The 21505-nt window shown below is 46.4% G+C and overlaps 1 protein-coding gene across 1 annotated transcript; it reads right to left on the minus strand.

The window, feature by feature from the left end:
* Positions 1-1470: 1470 nt before the first annotated feature.
* LOC140702808 (uncharacterized) lies at positions 1471-5706 on the minus strand. Its single transcript, XM_072984064.2, has 4 exons — positions 5558-5706; positions 5327-5400; positions 4407-4482; positions 1471-3826 (listed from the first exon to the last, which is right to left on the minus strand). The coding sequence occupies exons 1-4, from the start codon at positions 5662-5664 to the stop codon at positions 3739-3741; spliced, it is 345 nt and encodes a 114-aa protein (XP_072840165.2). The 5' UTR covers positions 5665-5706; the 3' UTR covers positions 1471-3738.
* Positions 5707-21505: the final 15799 nt, after the last annotated feature.

The following is a 21505-nucleotide window of genomic DNA, read 5'->3' on the forward strand; positions in this document are numbered from 1 at the left end:
CTGCATGCAGCGATCATCGGTCCTTGTGGCTGGGTCGAGTTCGTTGACCTTTTGCAGGCTGTATTTCTCAGTGCTGTTAGCCAGGGTTTGTTGAGTTTTAAACTTTCTTCTTTTTAGTGGAAGGTCTGCTGATGCTTGTGGGTTTCAATGGATTCCCTGTGCAGTCGAACGTAGTGATTGCTGGTGTTGTCCAGTACAGTATTTTGAAATAGAATTTCATGTCCAGTGTGTTTTAGGGCATGTTCAGCTACTGCCGATTTTTCCAGTTGTTTTAGTCTGCAGTGTCTCTCATGTTCTTTGATTCTGGTGTGGATGCTTCATTTTGTCGTTCCGATATATACCTGGCCATAACCGCAAGGTATCCGGTATACCCCTGCAGTGGTGAGGGGGGTCCCTTCTGTCCTTTGCTGACTGTAACATTTACTGTATTTTTGTGGTGGGCTTGAATACTGTTTGTAGGTTGTGTTTTTTCAAAAGTTTCCCCATGCGGTCTGTTACCCCTTTGATGTATGGCAGAAATACTTTGTTTGTGGGTGGCTGTTTTTCCTCTTGGTGTTGTTTTCTTGGATTGATGGCTCTTGTGATTTCATTTTTGGAATAGCCATTCGCCTGTAGGGCCCAATTCAGGTGGCTGAGTTCAGTGCTCAGAAACTGAGCTTCACATCCTATTTGCATGCTCTACCACTGTTTTGATTATGCCTCTTTTTTGCTGTGGGTGGTGGTTGGAGTTTTTGTATAGGTACCGGTCTGTGTACCTATACATAGGTGGGTGGGTGGCTTTTCTGTAGACCCTGAGTCCCAATAGGAGGTCAGTTTTGCGTATGACCATGGCCTCTAAGAACAGGAGTTGACCCTCTATTTCTTTTTCCATGGCCATTCTTAGATGCTATGGTCATATGCAAAACTGATGTCCTATTGGGACACAAGGTCTACATTAAACCCACCCGCACAGACCGGTACCTACACAAAAACTCCAACCATGACCCACAGCAAAAAAAAAAAGCATAATCAAAATACTGGGAAACTGTGCAAATCGGAGCTGTGAAGCTCAATTTCTCAGCACCAAACTCAACCATCTAAATTGGGCCCTACAGGCAAATGGCTACTCCAAAAACGAAATCACAAGAGCCACCAAACCAAGGAAACAACACCAAACTGAAGAGGAAAAACAGCCACCCACAAATAAAGCACCGTATTTTTCCGTGTATAAAATGAGACTTTTTTGCTTAAACAATCAGACCAAAAATGGAGGGTCGTTTTATACATGGCAGGCAGCCGCTTTCCCTGCCTTTTGCAAAACCACAGATTAAAACATCCATGAAAGGGCAGCGCACTCGCACCCCTTTGATCCTTAAGCAGCGGGGAAACGGCGTCAGGATCAAAGGGGTGCAAGCGCGCGGCCCTTTCATGGCTGCATTACCCATTTTCTAAGCTCCGGAGGGTTTAGGAAGTGGGAAATGCAGCGGGGAAAGGGTGTCAGGATCAAAGGGGCGCGAGCACGCTGCCCTTTCATGGCTGCATTACCCATTTCCTAAGCTCCGGAGGGCTTAGGAAGTGGGAAATGCAGCGGGGAAAGGGTGTCAGGATCAAAGGGGTGCAAGCGTGCAAATTTTCTAATTTGGGGGTTAGAAAAGGGGGTCGTCTTATACTTTGGGTTGTCTTGTAAATGGAAAAATACGGTATTTCTGCCATACATCAAAGGGGTTACGGACTGCATGGGGAAACATTTGAAAAAACACAACCTACAAACAGTATGCAAGCCCATACAACAAATGTTACAGTCAGCAAAGGACAGAAGGGACCCCCCTTCACCACTGCAGGAGTATACCAGATACCTTGCGGTTGTGGCCAGGTATATATTGGAACCACAAAAGGAAGCATCCACACCGGAATCAAAGAACATGAGAGACGCTGCAGACGAAAACAACCGAAAAAATCGGCTGTAGCTGAACATGCCCAGAAACAAGCTGGACATGAAATTCTATTTCAAAATACTGAAGTACTGGACAACACCAGCAATCACTACGTTAGACTGCACAGGGAATCCATTGAAACCCACAAACACCAGCAGAGCTTCAACAAAAAAGAAGTTTAAAACTCAACAAAGCCTGGGTCCCAGCACTTAAAAAATACAACCTGCAAAAGGTCAAGAAACTCTAACCCAGGCACAAGAACCAGTGATCACTGCATGCAAAAGACCAGCTAACGACACCCATCAATCACAGTGACAGATCTCTCCTCCTTATTACAACAATATACCCATTTAAAAAAGAAACACTGATCACCATAATCACCCATCTCCTGAAAAGGACAAAGGCTGATCCCACAGCTATAAATACTCAACTCTCCAAACAAGCTGCAGCAGATTACAGAGTTCTGATTCCTGTCCTCTGAAGAGGCTAGCCACAGAGACTGGCGAAACGTTAGGAAGAATAACTTTCAGAACACGGTCAAAAAGCCCGAAAAACCCACAACAGCCATTGTTCCCACTAGGTTTTTTTTTTTTAATTGTGTGTGACTTTTGCCATTTATTGACAATGTTCTTGTTGGTCTGTCTCCAGGACCGCTTTTTTCCAAGTATGGCCAAGCCAGAAACAAGGAGGGGCCATAATAATAAATAATCATAATCAAGAAGCAAGGGTCTTCCTGAGGCCAAAATCAGCTTTCTTCTAGCACCAGTTCCAGAAATGATCAAATGCATCTTGAATGAAGCACAGACGCACACTCGAACCCTGTCCATGTGGCTTGGCGTGAATCGTTCTCATGTCCGCACAACAGAACTGGCCTCCCGGAGGCAGGAGAGCTCCCTTTCCGTGGCCCAACTCTGACGGGTTTTTCTTCCATTCGTCTCTCCATCCGAGAGAGATCATCAGGAACAGAGGGATCTCTATCGACGTTGCCTCATTCAGGAAGAGGATCGGGCAAACGGGAGGCCAGCGACACACGGCCCTTGGGCTCTGATCAAGGGTGAAACAGACCCCCACCAGCGAAGATGCTCTCCCTGCCCAAAAGGTACAACGTGGATCCAGTTTCTGTTGCATCAGCACCAGTGTCCTTGTTCCTTTGAAGAATCTCAGGAGGTCCGGCCGATGAGCCGTATTCGTGACTCGGCCAGCTGGTGTTTCCTAGGCGAAACTCCTCTATCCGTGTCTTCGGCTTTGGGTTGGTTTGGGGGACTCGGAGCGCTCTTCCTCCTCCTCAGAGGTGCTGCCGAGAAAGCCGACAAGGCCACAGCGAGGAGCTGCCCAGGACAGGTGGGTCCCATTGCAGGCTTGTTGAGGTTGGAAAAAACCTTGAGGCGGAAAAGGCATGATGCGGGAGAGGGCTGTCTGGTGGATTGGGCCCGGATGAGGCCTTGCCAGCTCGTCCGGAGAGACCTGGAAGCGAGGGGGAGAGAACAGCCCTTCCGTCGTGGCTTTCAAAATCCATCTATAACTCAGACAGAGGCCTTTTATAAACCCATTTTGTAACATCCGGGAACATAAGATGAAGTAATTTAGTTCCTGTTTGTTATGATTTTGTAATGTAACTTGCTGCATTGTAGAAGCTAACTATTTACAGGTAACTATTTACAGGTAACTGTCTTCTAGGTCAATCATAATGTCCAAGTTTAATTGCAGATTTGGGCAGTTTTTTTGGAAGGCAGAAAGAACTGAACGGCGGCCGAGGCAGATCTTGTACTGAAGAGGGACGATCTCAATCTTCTCTGGGGGTCCCTCTGGGCCAGCGCGGACCCCCTCAGCAGATGGAGCACCTGTTCCTCTTCATGTGCTTCCACCTCCTCTGGAGCTGCCCTATTCCAGGAGAGGGGCCCACCTCTGCAGCCCTGTGAGATTCGTAAGAAAACAGGGGATGAGGAAAAGAGGAAGGAAAGAAAGACGAGAGATGAGCATTAAAGATTGGAGACCCCCCAAAAAAGCAAGGTTAACCTGTTCTTCCACTTGCCAAAGCCATCTCCCTTAAAAGAGATCCTTGCATCTGCTTCGGCCCAAAACATCCACCCCCCCAAAAAAGTAATAGCCCAATACTCGGACCAAAACAATACAGTTTGGCCACGAATCCGGGTCAGGCTGGAGTGCATTTCCCCGTGTGTCCTGTGACGGCCAGGAAACCGACAGCATCGCACTGCCCCACAAGGGGAACAAACTGGAGGTTCTAGTCCTCATGATACCGAATAAAAGGCAGTTTAAATGGGAATAGAGGACACTGCCTGACACCAAAGGCACCGTTGGTCCATCTCAGATGGCAGAGAGGGTGTCCACAAACTGGAGAAACCGCTGATCTCAAACCCCGGTTCCTGGGAGATGGGACAGGAAACCGGGGTTTTCCCTCTTGCCCATAAATAAACCCACCCACCCCTCGTTGGTTCCCTCTTTTGCCCATCAGCCGGGGACAGGAATACTCACTGCGTCACGAACTGGGTCCTCTGATGGGGCGATTCCTGGAGGACCTGCTCTCGCCGCCGCCGAAGCCTGAGCCCCTCTGCGCCGTTGGGAGAGAGAAATCGGAAGAAAGGCAAAAGAAACTAAACTAAAAGAAACCGAATTTCCCATGATTCCCACTGCTTTCGGGCTTCGTCCTGATTTCACTTTGCTTGGCTAAAACTCCTCCCGCTCCTCTGTCTGTGGAGGGGGTGGCGTTTGGCCAGATTGAACACAACAAAGGAGCAAAAAAAGTGTGTTGCGTTTTTTTTAAAAACAGGACGCAACAACCACCGCCGTTTGAAATAAAGATTGACTCACAAGAGCCAAGTGTAGCTTAAGAGCAGGGGGGAAAAACGAAGTCGAGAAAGTTGGAGTGATTGCAATCTTGCACGCTGCGTTTAGTAGGCGTGGCTGGGAGGAAGTTTTCTAGGCTGAGATGACCATCAATCTACCCAGCAGTAACCAATCGTTCCTTCCTGCCTCTGAATCCAAAGCCAGCCCCGCCTCTCTTTGCTCAATTCTCCCCCCCCCCGGTCTGTGGTCTGCTAATCGCAGTCCGTGTTTTGAAATCTGTTGCTGAAAGCAGTCGCGTCTGTCAGTTTGCTATTCAAAGGTTAAGTAATCAAACCTTTTGTTCTTTCTCCACCTAATGTCTGAGAGAAAGAGTTATGGAGATTGCAGGTGCCACTTAGTGAGAAAAAAAGGAGTGGCCTATTTGGGGGAATGTGAAGCTATTCTGCTCTGTAAATCCCTGCCCTTTTGCGGCACAGCTGGAAGAGTTAACCAGCACCCCAAACTCTGCAGCAGAGAAGAGGGACTAAAGAAAACAGTCTCTTATCCTGCTGGGCGCTAAGATGGAAGAAACACTGAGCGCTAGAAAATGACACGCGGCCCCTCCTGACCTTCTGTCCTCACGGCTTTGTCCAGGTCTTGGTTCAGGAATTTGAAAAACCGATCCAGTTCCCGCTCCTTCCTCCTGGAAAAGGAAGCAAGAGGACAAAGAAGCTTAGAGGGGAAATCGTCCGACAGGGCCCTGAGCAGAAACCCACTGTGGGGCAAATTCAAAAAAGGGAGCGAGGGAGAAAGGCCCTCCCCTTCTGCTCCGGTTTACTCCCTCGTCTTCATATACTCACAGCGACAGCTGGTCCTGGAACCGGAAATCCGCATTGGCCTGAGCCCCCAGGCCATGATACTCTGATGTCCCACATGCCTCCAGGTTGGGTGGGGCAGCGTTAAGCATCTCTGCTAGGAGGAGACTTCGATTGGCCCCCTCACCACTGTTGGTCTGGTTATTTTCTGCCTTCTTGAATTCCTCCTTTGGTGTCTCATCCATGAAAACATGGGTGGGTGGGGCGGGGGTTAAGGGCTGATTGGATTGGGATTGCTTCCCATCGGCCTCAGCCTCCAGGCCACGATCTTCTGCATCGGGAGGGTCTTCCAGAGAAAGCGAGAAATCCCCAGAACCATCTCCGCAAACGTCCCAGGTGGCGTCAGCTATGAACTGTCCACCTGGTTCGTTCTGATCCACCTGGAGGGACACGTCGCCCTCTGAGCGTCCCAGTTTGTTTCCTTCTGCGACATCTCCATTGCAGGGCCCGGTGGCTCCGGGAGCACCAAGAATGTCTTCACCCTGTTTTTGGTCACAGGAGGGGGTACCAGCGAGGATGATGTCAGCTGGCATCTCACTGTCTCCACATCCCTCCAGGTTGGGTAGGGCAGCCTCAGGCATCTGTGCCAGGAGGAGACCTTCACTGTCCTCCTCACCACTGTTGGTCTGGTTGTTTTCTGCCTTCTTGGATTTCTCCATTGGTGTCTCATCCACGAAAACATGGGTGGGTGGGGTGGCGGTTAGGGGCACATCCCATTGGGATTGCTCCCCATCGGCCTCAGCCCCCCGGCCATGATCTTCTCCATCGGGAGGGTCTTCCAGGGAAACCAAGAAATCCCCAGAACTATCTCTGCAATCGTCCCAGGTGGCGTCAGCTACCAACTGAGACCGTCCACCTGGTTCGTTCTGATCCACCTGGAGGGACACGTCGCCCTCTGAGCGTCCCTGTTCGTTTCCTTCTGCGACATCTCCATCGCAGGGCCCGGTGGCTCTGGGAGCACCAAGAATGTCTTCACTCTGTTTTTGGTCACAGGAGGGGGTACCAGTGAGGATGATGTCAGCTGGCATCTCACTGTCTCCATATCCCTCCAGGTTGGGTGGGGCAGCCTTGGGCATCTGTGCCAAGAGGGGACCTTGATGGTCCTCCTCACCACCGTTGGTCTGGCTGTTTTCTGCATTCCTGGATTTCTCCATTGGTGTCTCATCCACGAAAACATGGGTGGGTGGGGTGGCGGTTAGGGGCACATCCCACTGGGATTGCGCCCCATCGGCCTCGGCCCCCCGGTCACGATCTTCTGCATCGGAAGGGTCTTCCAGGGAAACCAAGAAATCCCCAGAACTATCTCTGCAATCATCCCAGGTGGCGTCAGCTACCAACTGAGACCGTCCACCTGGTTCGTTCTGATTCACCGTCAGGGACACGTCGCCCTTGGAGCGTCCCTGTTCGTTTCCTTCTGCGACATCTCCATCGCAGGGCTTTGGGGCTCCGGGAGCACCAAGAACGTCTTCACTCGGTGTTTGGTCACAGGAAGGGGTGCAGGTGAGGATGATGTCAGCTGTCATCTCGCTGTCTCCACATCCCTCCAGGTTCGGTAGGGCAGCCTCGGGCATCTCTGCCAGGAGAACTTGATTATCCTCACCACCGTTGGTCTGGTAGTCTTCTGCCTTCTTGCATTCCTCCGTTGGTGTCTCATCCACGAAAACATGGGTGGGTGGGGTGGCAGTTAGGGGCACATCACATTGGGATTGCTTCCCATCGGCCTCAGCCTCCAGGCCACGATCTTCTGAACTGGGAGGGTCTTCCAGGGAAACCAAAAAATCCCCAGAACCATCTCCGGAAGCGTCCCAGGTGGCGTCAGCTACCAACTGAGACCGTCCATCTGGTTCGTTCTGATCCATCCGGAGGGACACGTCTCCCTCGGAGCGTCCCAGTTCATTTCCTTCTGCGACATCTCCATCGCAGGGCCCGGGGGCTCCGGGAGCACCAAGAACGTCTTCACCCTGTTTTTGGTCACAGGAAGGGTCGCTGGTGAGGATGACGGCAGCTGTCTTTTTCTCAATCATCCCACACCTCTCTGGGTACTTTATTCTGTAGTAACAGCACATCCATGGAAAATGTTCGTGGGGTGGCTGTTTTGGGTGGATCATATAGGGATTGCTCCCCATCAGCCTGACCGCATGGGCCACGATCCTCCGGTGGTTCAGGAGAGAGGACCAAGAGTCCCAAACTGGAAGGTGACCCCACAGCACCTGCGTCTCAGGAAAAGTTGTTTCTTCCGTCCAGCACTCCACCCCCTGTTCAAGCTGGTCGTTTGGCTCTGGAGGGGGCTCCGGGGAGGATGATTGTGGGAGCGATCCATCCAGGGCCAGAGATCTTGACTGGCGTGGGCTCCTAATCCTAGGAGATGCACCACATCCGAAACCTTGAAAAAGAAGAAAAGAAACACTTTGTTACAAGACGGAGGGTGGGGGAAACGTGGCTTCATGAGAAAACTCGATTTCTTCTATTGGCAAATAAATTAGAACTGATATATGTATGGAGAACAAGCTATCCCAGATCCAGAGACTATGCCTTCTACTCAAATAGACACCAATCATGGTCAAGAATTGATGCCTGCTGGATCCCTCGAACATGGATAGATGAAGTACAAGAAACACAAATGTTACCCAGGACAATATCAGACTGCTGTACAGTTACACTGAAGGTCCAGACCTATACAAAACCCATCACAATGGAGACTAAACACCAATTTATTGAGAGACGAGGAAGCAGCGAAGACGATTAGGGAAGAGACGGAAGACTACTTCCAAAGAATTGCAACACAGAGAATATCAACACAGACTATTTGGGAAGCAAGCAAAGCAGTATATTCCAAGGTGTGTCCATAAAAATTACAGCAGCAAGGAGAAGGGAAAGAAATAAAAAATACCAAGCACTAGAGGCAGAACTAAAGAAAGAGGAGGCACTATCGAAACAAAATCCAACAGCGACACACTTAAAACAGAAGATACAGATGATACAACATAAATTGAATACCCTAATAACTGAGGACCTAGCAAACAAATTAAAGTATACAAAACAAATATATTTCGAAAACGCCAATAAAATAGGGAGACGGCTGGCATATAAGCTATAGAAGGAAAGAACCAAAAATTATATCTTAAGCCTCAGAAACCAAAAAGGAGAACTCGTCACGGGACCTCGAGAACTCAAAGAAATAGTGGAAAAGTTCTATACAACATTATACACAGAAGGATGCATGCCATCCATGAAGCAGAAAGAATATATCCAAAGAAAAAAACCACACCAAGCTATCAAAACAACAACAAGATATTCTGAACCAGCCATTTACAATGTATGAAGTTTCGGTAATAGAAGCACTAGTGCATCAGATACGAATATCGGATAAAATTAAAGGACTTAAAATCAGAGGAGAAATATTCAAGGTACAGGCCTTTGCAGATGACCTGCTCATAGTAGTTGAAAATCCTAGGGAATCAACAGAAGCTATGATTTTGGAATTAAAAGAATATGGTGAAATGACAGGGTTAAAAATATACCACAAAAAAACAAAAATTATGGCTAAAACATGCAAAAGGAGATAGATGAATTATTACAAATTACAAATTTTCAGGAAAGGAAAATATTTGGGCATATTCTTTACAAAGAAAACAAGCACTCTTTTGAAAGATAATTACTTAAAATTGATGGACAAAATTAAGACAGACCTTTCTAGTTCGACAAATCTACAATTATCAATGATGGGTAGAATTGCTACAATCAAAATGAACATTCTACCAAAATTCATATTCCTTTTCCCAACAATTCCAATTGTTTTAAAACAAATAATATTAATAATAATAATAAATTTATCTGGCAGACGAAAAAACCCAGAATTAAAATTAAATATCTACAAGACCAAAAAATAAGAGGAGGGATGGGACTTCCGAATTGGCTTCTCTATTACAGGGCATCGGCATTGATATGGATTAAGGAGTGGATAACTTTGGAAAACACGAGACTCCTAAAACTAGAAGGATACGATCTGAAATGAGGCTGGCATGCATTCGTATGGCACAATAGAACAGAAGACTTCAAACAATTCAGTAACCATCTACTAAGGAAGGCACTCTTGTCAATGTGGAATAAAGCCAAAAACCAAATGTATATTAAAATACCACAGTGGGTAACACCAATTGAAGCATTTGTTCTACCACATTTGAGAGAAAATAAGAAAATAGTAAGATGCAGTGAGGTTATAAATATCGACGTTTCTATTAAAACACAACAAGAGCTAATAGACCGAGGCATTTAAATGGATTGGTGGGCGCAATCCCAATTAATATCAAGGTATACTAAAGATAAGCAACAGGGGTTTTATCAAGGAAACACTCCTTTCAACAGAATTCTTTCAGAATCAGAAAGAAAATGGATTAAGTCACTATATAATTTCTTGCTAGATTTTGAAACACAAGATGAAGTAGTAAAAGCATGTATGATCAAATGGGCACTGAATGTAGGACACAATATTGAATTAAACCAATGGGAACAAATCTGGAAAATAAATATAAATATAACTAAATCTACCGTATTCAAGGAGAATATACTGTATATAGAATGTTCTACAGACGGTATTATGACTCCCACAATTCTGGGCGAAATAAGCACTCAATTCTCAAATATATGTTGGAAATATAAACAAAAAGAAGGGACATTTTACCACAATGTAAAGAAGCCCAAAAATACTGCAAGAGATATTAGAAACTCCAGTATCAATGATACCAGAATTTTTTCCTACTAAATATTTTGCCTAATACATCAGATTCTGAAAAAAATATTCTTAGCCATCCATATGATAACAGCGGCAAAAATAGTCTTCGCAAAACACTGGATGGAGTCTGGAATACCCCAAATGGATGAACTGATAGGGAAAATACTGGAAACCGCAGAAATAGAAGTTAACAGAATGGTTGAATCCAAAAAAGAAAAAAAGGACCATCGGGAAACTTGGCTGTCACTATATACATGGTTGCAAAAAACACAAAACAAAACAAAAACCCAGCTACATAATTACCGTAATAATGAGAATTACAAAATACCTGTCTGGATTTAGATTTTTTTCCCCTATATAATGTATATATTTTTGTATGATAATTGGAATTATTCTTAGAAGAGATTATTTAGAATTATTATGGGGAAAAAAATACCGATTTGTAATGTGACCGTTCAAATCCATCCCCTCTAAATGTATCCTTACCCCAGTTGTCCCTTACTCTACCCTACCTCTATAAAGAGAAAAATTAATTAATTAATTAATTTAAAAAGAGAGAGAGAAAACTCACCTTTCTCCTCCTCCTCCTCGGGAGGATCGTCCACATCACGATTGGGTCTGCGCATCCATCTCTCAAGGGCTTGAGCGATGATCACTGTGAGAGTCAGCATTTTGTGATGGAAAAACACAGGGATGAATCTGTGCTTCCCTCACGCTCGCTGTCCATCAACAGAGTGAGCCTTGGTCCTCCTCCTCCTCCTGAGTAAATCCTGTTGTCACAAGATGGCCTGGCCAAGGTTTGTGAAGTCACAGAAAGGTGCCAACTTGAGCTGGCCAAGGAGGTTGACAAAAAAAAATAGGCTAACCCTTGTATGTTAGTAAACCTCCTTATTCATAAATACGTGAAAAATAAATATCTCCCTTCTCCGGGTTTCTGATACCCCTGAGGACAAGCCGTGGTTAAGCACAAGCACAAAATAGGCTCATTTGTAGAGATAGATTTATCTATCTTTTAAAAGATGGTTTCCCCACCTTTCTCCTTAAAAAAGGGGCCAAAGCAGCTGAACATCCTTAAAATAAAGGATAATATTCAGTTCTTTCAAAAAAAAACACACACTGGTTTATGAATGTGGGGTCTTGAGCGTCTGTGTTCATGGGTCGAAAAGCCAGGAAATGACCAAAAATGGCGGCACAATAGGACGCCCGCGTTGCCAGCAGGAAGAAGGACGCCAAGCTTTACCTAGCCGAGGGCAGCCTGGATTCTGACAGCACCCACGGCAGCTGTCTAGAATGATGGCCGGTAAAGGGCCCCTTTTAGCTCAAGAGTTCTAAGAGGATGATGATGGCCAAGCTACTTCATTCCTTTCCTGCATTCTATTTCTGTTTCAGACGGGCACCCTAATATTGCAACGCTCAGAGACTTAAAGCACTGAGGTCTCCCGCCAGCTCTACTACCATCTTGATTGTCCTGTTTTTTTTTCCCATTAAAATGGTCCTTAAAGTTTCTAAAAATTTCAATTTTTTTTCAGTGCAGAAGGCATGTATACACTTGTTGTTATGGGCCATAGATTTACGGTGATCCTAACAGGGCTATTTAAGGGGTGGTTTTACCAGTTCCATACACCCTGTGAGTTTTAATGGCTGAGCGGTGATTCGAACCCAGGTCTCTGGAGTCTCAGTCATTAATTTACCCACTGCCCCACATGGGATGTCACATATACGTACTTATACCCCACCCCCAAATAAGGGAACCACAGTATGATAAGCAGCAGAGGCATACCAAGTATCTTATCCATATTAAAAATTCTCTTAAGGTATTTCGTAAAATTGAAAAAAACAGTTTTGAGAACGCTAGCTCCAGTAACTTAATTTTCAAAATTTTTGTTTCTGAGATTTCGCTTTTAATGTTTTCAGACCGTGGATCATTGAATCAGTGGATACTGGTCCCGCGGATAAGGAGTCCTAATAGCAAAAAAACATGGTTTTTTGCATCCTGCATTAGATGAAGATGGTAGCTGCTTCTGAAAACGTGCATTGCATTGAAGGCCACCCAGCCTTTCTCAAAGGCAGGAGACGCTATCCTGTATTTTCCGAGACTCCCACTGGCCCATCTCCCTGAAAATCCCCCAAATGAAAGCCTTGCTTGGAAAGCCTCACTAGGTGCCCTTCTAGGTGCGTCGGGTGAAAGTTATATTATGCTCAGGAGGCATGACCTGGGGAGTTCGTGCTGGGTCTGAACCGACTCATGTGTGTTTTCTCCTTGCACGGAGATTCCCGGGATTCGAATCCAAGACCTCTTCCACACAGAGAAAGAGCTCTGGGGAGGGAGGCCTTCTTCCCGAAAAGCACAAACCCTAAACTTTGTTTGTCTTCGAACCCGCGCAAAAGTCCCCTTTCCGAGCCAGACAGAAAAACCACACACACACCACGGAGGAGGCGACTGGAGGTTTATTTGGTCTCGCTTCTCAGGTTTCAGTCTGTCCCTCGACGGGGCCGGGCTAGACACAGTAGGGGTTCCCTGGCACGTGTGGGGGAGCAGGAGGGGGCATGCCAGGAAGCTGGGCACGTGTGCGAACTTTTCAAATCAGGGTGGCACAATTGTTGTTGTTATTTAGTCGTTAAGTCGTGTCCGACTCTTCGTGACCCCCTGGACCAGAGCACGCCAGGCCCTCCTGTCTTCCACGGCCTCCCGGAGTTGGGTCAAAGTCATGTTGGTCGCTTCGGTGACCCTGTCCAACCATCTAATCATCCTCTGTCGTCCCCTTCTCCTCTTGCCTTCACACTTTCCCAACATCAGGGTCTTTTCCAGGGAGTCTTCTCTTCTCATGAGGTGGCCAAAGTACTGGAGCCTCAGCTTCAGGATCTGTCCTTCCAGTGAGCACTCGGGGTTGATTTCCTTCAGAACGGAGAGGTCTGTTCTCCTTGCAGTCCAGGGGACTCTTTCCCTGTTGCTCTCTGCTCTGTCTCATATCAGGACTGGAATCATGAGCCAAGATTTCCAGGCAGATCTGCAACCTGTGTCAGCCGGGGAGAGAAAGAGGAGTCCACGTCTTAAAAATCAACCAAGGCGATGGCTTCTCCGAGGTTCCCCTTCACCACCTCCCTGGTGTCTCGCCCGCCTTTTCTCCTGTCCACCCTGACCAAGACGCCAAGATCGCCCGGCGTCTCCTGCAGGAGAATTTGTGCAGAACCGATTTTACCACCATCCTACATTGCTACGGTGTTTTTACTGTCAAGTGCCTGGGGAATATTTTGCTTTATGGGTCCAAATCACTGTTGGCGCCGAATGACCTTAACCTTGCCTAGTGTAACCGGTGTCTGACATTTGGGGGTGTGCCTCAGGCAGCAAAATGTCATGGGACACTCCCTGGTTGCGCCTGTGCGCAGATTGATCTTTTCATATTACCTCGTGTTGGCGAAAGAAGGTTTGGCGTTTCTCAATTCACACTCAAATCCCTCGGCTCCTGTAGCTCTTTCGCTCAGAAAGGGAAAAGCCCAAATTTGGGAATTTCCTTTTAAAAACTCCAGCTACCTCAACCGTGGGTGAAAGTTCATTATTTTGAAAAACAAACTCATTATGTGTTTTGAGGACTGTTACTTTTTGTTTGTTTATTACTGTGCCTTTTCCTTCCTAAAAAAATAAATAAACCAATAAAATGTAATTCAATCCTTCTTGTTGCATTGCTTGAGAAACTGAACTTTGTTAAGCCTTTCTTCTCAAAGAAGAAAAGAAAAAAAGTAATTAGTTGCAGGTAGTTCTGTTACTTGTAACTCATTACTCCCCTCTGTGTGGAGGCTTCCAGAGACCCCTTTGAGGAGAGGGACAGCCAGACATTAAACATGGAGCCAGATTTTAAATCCATGTGCCACCCATCGGCCGGGTCAACATTTCACGGAATCAGAAGGAACTGGGAATTTTAGGGCAGAATCTCTGTGGTTTTCTTGTTTTTTATTTTCGGCAGGAAGCCTCCGAGATCAACATGGAGACTTCCAGCTGTAAAGATCGGGTAGAAGAGGGTGGGAAGGGCAGCTCTCGGAGAGCAGTCGTTGGTGCCTACAGACGATAGAAGGCGAGGAGGACAGTCTGATCTGGCGCATGGCGTAGGCCAGGGAGAACCCAGGCGACCGGCATGCGCAGAGAGTCCCAGTTTCATCCTCCAGGTGGGCAGTGGTGTTGGTGGGGGACAGATCCAGGCTGACCCAGGTGGAGGAAGAACGGTCTGGTTTACAAGCAGGCAGCCTGGAGAGAACCAGGCTGGCCATCTGCATAATAATCAGATCCAGCAACCAGGAGTCTTCAGGCACTCATTCAGAGACACCTCATTTCCCAGGATGCTCCATTAGAGGGTTGCCTCCCTGGCTGTCCGTTCCTCTGCTCTGTCGTCTGCCTGCCTGCCTGCTGTGATCTCTGAGCAGGCTCAGGCCTGCCTCCCTCTTCAGCCCTGCTCCCGCTGACGGGTCAGGGTCCCGGGTGCGAATGGTCGTCTTCAGCAGCGGGGAGCCAGGGGTCTAGCCAACAGCACCAACAGTCCAACTAGCCAGGAGAGGAGCAGGGGAACGGAAACCTGAGCACGGAGCCAGAGCCGAAATGCTGGGTCAGGAACCACGGATCTGGAGCACCAGGGGTCAAGAGCACAGGAACAGCCCAGCCAAGGACTTCTGTTCTTGAAGTCCTCCGGGCTCCCAGGGGGACCTCCTGAGAGCCCCCGCAGCTCTCGATCCTGCAAACACTGGGCTCCTCCGGGGACCAAGCTGGCCCCAATCCTGCAGCTGCCAGGGTGGTCGTGCAGGGGACCTTACCGCCACCTGGATCCTGTTCTTCCTCGCGAGCGTCCCAAGGAAGCGAGGAGGGAATCCGCTGGACGGCTGGTAAACGGTACTGGACCGATCTCTGAAATGGTCTTCACTAAAGGTAACTGACAACATAAATGAAAAGAAGATCATCATTAGCTGAGAATGATTTATTTATAAAATATAGATGAGATATTACATTCTTCCCTCCTTCTGCCACACAGAAGTGAGGCCTCTATTTATTTATATTCTATACCAGAGAGAAGGTAGGTTGGTGCTACTTTTCTAGAATAGCTTACGGTGCTTTTAGAAAGAGCAACAAACACATAAATGTTGGAATCAACGAAAGCATTGAAAATACTTTAAAACGTGACATTTTTGAGACAACGAAAGAGCTCATTCTAACTCTATTTGGATTCGTACTGGGGAAATCCCACTATCTCTCTTTTTTTTCCTCCTTTCTTCCCCCCCCCCTTTTACCAGAAGAGAACCGACTTTCCTAAACCCAGTTCTGAAATTCAGATCACATCATCCTCCCAATTTCACCAGCAGCACCCTCGGATCCAGCTGTCGCCCCGCAAACACCCAGCCGTTTCCCTTCCAAGCCCTGCCTTCCCACCGCCTTCTCTTCCCACCTCTCTCTGGAGGATGGAGACGGCTCTGCTGGGGGCCAGAGGGGCTTCCTTCCCTGGAACCCCAAAACCCTCCACAGGCAGGTTAAGGGCACAAAGGACAGGAGACGGATCGTTTCTAGGGTGTATTTTAGCTCTAAAATTTCCCAGCAGAGCTCTTCACTCGTGACATGCTGTCCTCATTATGTTTAATAGCTCCTGAATCCTAAGATATGCTTTTTCCAAGGCTCTTGCAATTCATACTCAAGACTGAGAAACCCAGGAATAAATGCTAATAGAGGACAACTTCTGTTTCCTGTTGAATACGTTAGCTTGTATCTACAAAACGTAATAAGGCAGCTAGCAGGCCAGGCGCAACTTTATCGGTAAATATTTTTGCAACTGAAACAACATTGAAGGATGGAGGCAGAAATTCCAGCAGTTGTCCTCTCTCCTGATCCGGACAAAACAAAGCAAGGTGTGGAAGCAAAACTTCCTTTTCAGGTCAAGAAACTCCTTGGTGTGTCTCTTCCCACCGGTCTCTCTCTGAAGCAGTGGCTGGCGCACAAGCTGTTCTCCCGAGGGACGGAGAAGGCTTTTGGGTCCTCCTCTCTTATTCCCTGCAATGGCCTTTCCCCCTGTCTGAGTCGTCTTGATCAAGAGCCCTGGAACGGGCTTGCCTCTCTCCTAGTCTGAGCAACCCTGTCATCCTCTCTCTCTGTATGCATGTGCATGCGGGCAAGGATGGACATGTGCAACCCTCACCCCATCCAGACTGATATGTGGATGACAGGTGCTTCCCCCCCCCCCAGGTGATAGGCAGGCCCCAGAGGGTGGCATGATGCTGCCAGAGCATTTGGACTTCACCAGAATCTTGTTGAAATTCTCCACAGAGGAGGAATTGTATCCTTGGCTGGCCTTTCTTTGTAAGAGAAGCAAAATTAAATCTGCCTTTTCTGAAGAAGCATGCCTCCTTTAGCCAGTTTGGATATCCAAAAGGGGACAACTTAAGAAAGGAGCACATCAAGAAATCCCGATTGGGAGGTTCAGAGCTATCCAAATGGGCATCTTCAAGAACGTGGTGGTCCTGTGAAAGCCTCATAACTTCCGTAAAGATGAGGGAAGCCCTCTTTGGGATGTCTCTCCGGGGACTTAGAAGAAAGAGCACCTGCAGCAAAAGACGACACAGAAGAAGCGACAACAGAACTGAGCTGGAACTCTTCATTGTGCGGAAGACTTTTTCCTCTAGTGCTTGCTCGTGTCGTGACACCCGAGGGTCAGCTGTGGGTGCAAAGAAATAGCAAAGCGGCATTACAGCCCATCTCCATCTTGGAAAATAAGGCCCTCCTTCCAGAAGGAAGCCACATAAGAGGGAGAGGAGGGACTAAGCCGCCTAGAGTGGTCTTAACCGACCAGATAGGCGGGATATAAAATAAATAAATAAGTAAATAAATAAATAAATAAATAAATAAATAAATAAATAAATAAATAAATAAATAAATAAATAAATAAGGCACAACAGCGCCCCAATCGCAGGGCAGAACGGAGTGATTGGCAGAATCAACCCCTGCCTACTGAGACATTATGGATCTGCATACTCCAATGTATTTTTTTATTTATTTTTATTAGATATACCATCTAGGACATGTGTATTCTGGGCAGTTTACACACACAAAAAAACACAAAGATACAAATGTAATAATTGAAAACATAAATGTATTAAACTCCTCCAACATGACTGAGTTGACCATGTGAAGCCTGAAACATCACAGGCATCAAAGTTAATATATAATGTTTACTACAATGTGATCTAAGCAAAAGGGATCACATTGATAAAAAAAAAATAAAAATCAGATATATTTTTTTCCTTCTGGTAAGATTACGCATAAGCGTTGGGTGTTGTTCTGAAGGTGACTGAATGAGGTCTGTGGGGAATCTGTTTGTTCGCCTTTACAGGCGAGAGAAAATACAGTGGAACCTCTACTTAAGAACTTAATCCGTTTTGGAATGGTGTTCTTAAGTTGAAACGTTCTTAAGTTGAAGCAAAATTTCCCATAGGAATGGACTGAAAACCAATTAATCCGTTCTGGCTGGGTTTTTTTGTTATGTAGAGGTGCGTTTGTACATTGAAGCATTAGTTCCCATAGGAACTAATGCAAAGCTGGTTAATACGTACTCTACCACTTGGGGGAGATTTTTTTTTTTAACCTAAGATGACCTTAAAAAAAGATCAGGAAAGGTTTTTTTTTCCTGTTCTTATCTTGGATTTCTGTTCTCAAGTAGAAGCAACATTTAGCAAATGGAGCTGTTCTTAAGCTGGATTGTTCTTAAGTAGAGACCCCACTGTAAGAAGAGCCCCAGAGAGTCAGTGGTTAAATCCTAAAACATCAAGCAAAGATCTGAAGGGCCAGAAATCTGGGGAAACGCTCCAAAATCAGGATCCGGCTTCTAAGGAAGGTTTAAAAAAGGCAGGCAGCCATTTTTCCCCCACACACACACACACAGGCAGCCGTGTGGAGAAAAGGAGCAGAAGATTTATTAGATCTGGTTCATGAGGGAAGGGGAAAGGAGGGGTCCGGCCCCTCTTCTTCAAAACTCTTAAATTCTACCCTCTCAAATGCCTCCCTGAACTCCTCACTGACTCTCTCTCTCTCTCTCTCTCTAACTGACATTTCACTTCAGACTCTCTCCTTGACTGTCTCCCTCAGGGATTTATTGCCTCAGGGACCAATGGACAATCTCCCTCACCTCCCCCCCCCCTTTCCCTTCTGGCTCCGCCTCTCAGCCCCTCCCAGCTGGCCCTCCTGGATTTGGGGGCCATTTTTGGGACTTTAAAACAATACATTATAATGTGTACACTTCATTAAAACATAATGGGAGGAAGATCAGATCATCCTTCCCCTCCCCCTCCTACAAATTTCAGCAACCAGAGTCATTCCAAAAAGATTTGGTTGCCAACTAAAAACACTTGCTTGGAGCTGCTAAGTCGCTTCCCGAAATACAAACATCAGAGGTTTTGCAAACATTGAACATTTTGGGACTTGATTTTAGGACTGAGTACAACGCGGGCCGGGCTTCCTGCTCCCCCCCCCCGGGCACCCAAAGGATCACATTGGGGAGCCACGGACTGCCAGTGGCCAGTAAACCAAGGGAACTAGACGTTGAAAGAGTTTGAGGACCATGCCATGCATATTTATTCCAACCCATAAGGAAAGTAGGACACCCTCAATCTCAACATCTTTGCTTCCGCAGATAGTTCATTGCTTGAATTAATCTAGTTTGTCTTCCTGGCAGTCTGGGTATTCACAAAGCAATCCTCCAGCACCACGTTTCCAACATTGCCCACCGCCCCACATCAGCTTTCTTTACTGTCCACCTTTCCTTACATGGTGATCAGGAATACAAGAGCGTGGATGATTTTGGTCTTGGTCTTCAGTGACATATGAGGATCTTTTATAGTTCCTTCATTGCTACCCTCCCAATTCTCCCTTTGCTTCTGATTTCTTGGCGGCAATCTCCATTTGGATTGATGGTTGAACCCAAGTACAGTGGTGCCTCGCACAACGAGGTTAATCCGTTCCGGATTAACCCTCACTGTGTGAAAACATCGCTGTATGGATAAAAAAAGGCCATTGGAATGCATTAAACTAAGTTTAATGCGTTCCAATAGCAGCTTTACTCACCGTACAGCGATGTTTCTCCGATGGCCGGCAGCCATTTTCGCGCCCTCCCCTCGCTTAACGAGGGCGCGAAAATGCTGCGCGCAGCCATTTTGGGGCTTCCAGCGGCCATTTTGAAGCTGCTGAACAGCTGATCGGCAGGTCGCAAAGCAAAGGTCGGTAAGTGAACTGCTTACCGACCTTCGCTCTGCGATTTTGAGCCATAGGGGCCGTTGGTGTGCGATCGCATTTGCGATCGCTAGAACGGCCCTGTTGTGCGGATTCGTTGTTCTATGGTGCACTCGTTGTGCGAGGCACCACTGTACTGTATATAAAAATCTCTATCTTCTCAATTGTCAGTGCTAAATTTGTGTTGTTCTTAAAGTTGCGTAGTCATGATTTTTGTCTTTTTCATGTTCAACTGCAGTCCTGGTTTGGCACTTTTTTCTACTCCATCTGAAATTTATGCTTTGGGGGGGGGGCTCAACTGACAAAATTTTGGAACCGACTTATAGCCGCCTAGAGTGGTCTTAATCGACTAGATAGTCGGGATATAAATAGAATAAATAAATAAAATAAATAAATAGCAACCGCAACAGGACTTTCAGGAGTGGTTTTACCCGTTCCAAACCCACAGTGACTTTCTATGGCGGAGTAGAGATTAGCTGAGTATGCTGGTGGGTGCAACTAATAGGATTTTAGCCCTAGAACTCTTAGAGATAATCTAGTTCATCTCTGTTCAGTTTAGGGTCTATTTATTCCGGTCTTAACACAACAGCAGCATCCCATTCAGCTTCTGCTTTCCAAAAAAGCCACCCCTGCATTTTGCCAAAATCTGCTTCTTGCCATGTCCATCTCCTCTCCAAAGCTTGGAAGTGATGAGTTACATGGAATACTGTTACCTGTAAATAGTTGCTTTTCGGGGTAGTTTGAATTTACATTCCAGAAAAAAATGTTACAAATAGGAACAGAAGTACTTAATGTTCTGTTTTAGTTACAAAATGGATTTTTAAAAGGCATCTGTAGTTATTTTACATGGATTTTAAAAGCCATTTTTTTCAACATTTATGCCATTCTCTCATGAAGTATTGAAAATCGTTCCTGTCACTCCCTTGCACAGCAGATTACTTCCTCGTGGGAAGAAATTTATTTTAAAAATTAAGTTTCCAAATTTTATTGCTCTCTGGAAAAACAGATCTGCTCCATCTCCTTCATCACAGCCTTTGGGTATTTGAACATCTCTGCAACATCTTCTCTTCCTCCGTGGTCCCTTCAGAAGAATTGGCTTCCAGATCTATTATTCCAGCACCCGTCCAGACATAAGGTCCTTATCCGTGGATTTAACATGCCCATAAAAACATGTCTGACATGTATCAGGAAATGCCTGCCATGTACTTACACCAAAATGATGAAATTATTTTTTCCGGAAAGGTCTAACAAGTTCTTACCCCTACTATGTGGGGTTGAGGCATGTTATGATTTGAGCCCAGGAGAAGGATTTGGTGACCCTCTCCTCAAGACAAAACAGGATTCTTCTGCTTCTTGCACAACCTCTTAGGGAGGGGGCCAGGCATAGCTCAGCCAGGAGTCAGCTGCAAAGGGCTGGTGCCACAACCAAGGATGCCCGACAGCTTGTGTACGTTCTCCTGGGCTCCTCCAGAGGAGCATGGCTGGAGAAGATCTGGTGGCATGAGTGGGAGATATCCTTGGGAAAGACACTCCGAGGGTTATGGGGTCCCAAACTGTAAAGGGTAAGCACACTAAAACCTTGAACTTGACCGGAGGTGACACAGGTAACCAGTGCAGACAAGCCAAGACTGGGGAAGATTTGGTCAAATATACTCAAATTTACCTGGTGGCTTCATTCTAAACCCACTGCAGTCTCCAGGTCAACTTCAAGGGTAGTCAGAAAGTTCAGGCAGTACATCTTGGAGAACATAAGTGCATGCACTGATGCCCTCAGAGTTTATTTATTTATTTATTTATTTATTAAAGTTATACCCCACCCATCAAGACCGAAGTCTACTCTGGGCGGCTAACAATAATAGACAGAATTAAAACAATATAATAAAATACAAAACAACAGTAGTTGTTTAGGATTAGAATAATGTTTAGGATTAGAAAAAGCCCCATTAAATGC

This window comes from Pogona vitticeps, chromosome 15 (genome assembly GCF_051106095.1).
Source record: "Pogona vitticeps strain Pit_001003342236 chromosome 15, PviZW2.1, whole genome shotgun sequence".
NCBI lineage: Eukaryota > Metazoa > Chordata > Lepidosauria > Squamata > Agamidae > Pogona > Pogona vitticeps.

Bases quoted from the DNA above. Each gene is read 5' to 3' on its own strand.
- LOC140702808 (XM_072984064.2), bottom strand. From the start codon at position 5,664: ATGCTTAACGCTGCCCCACCCAACCTGGAGGCATGTGGGACATCAGAG. The intron at 5,401-5,557 runs GTGAGTATATGA...TTCCTTTTCCAG, and splicing joins TTCCAGGACCAGCTGTCGCT to GAGGAAGGAGCGGGAACTGG. The intron at 3,827-4,406 runs GTGAGTATTCCT...CGAATCTCACAG, and splicing joins AGGACCCAGTTCGTGACGCA to GGCTGCAGAGGTGGGCCCCT.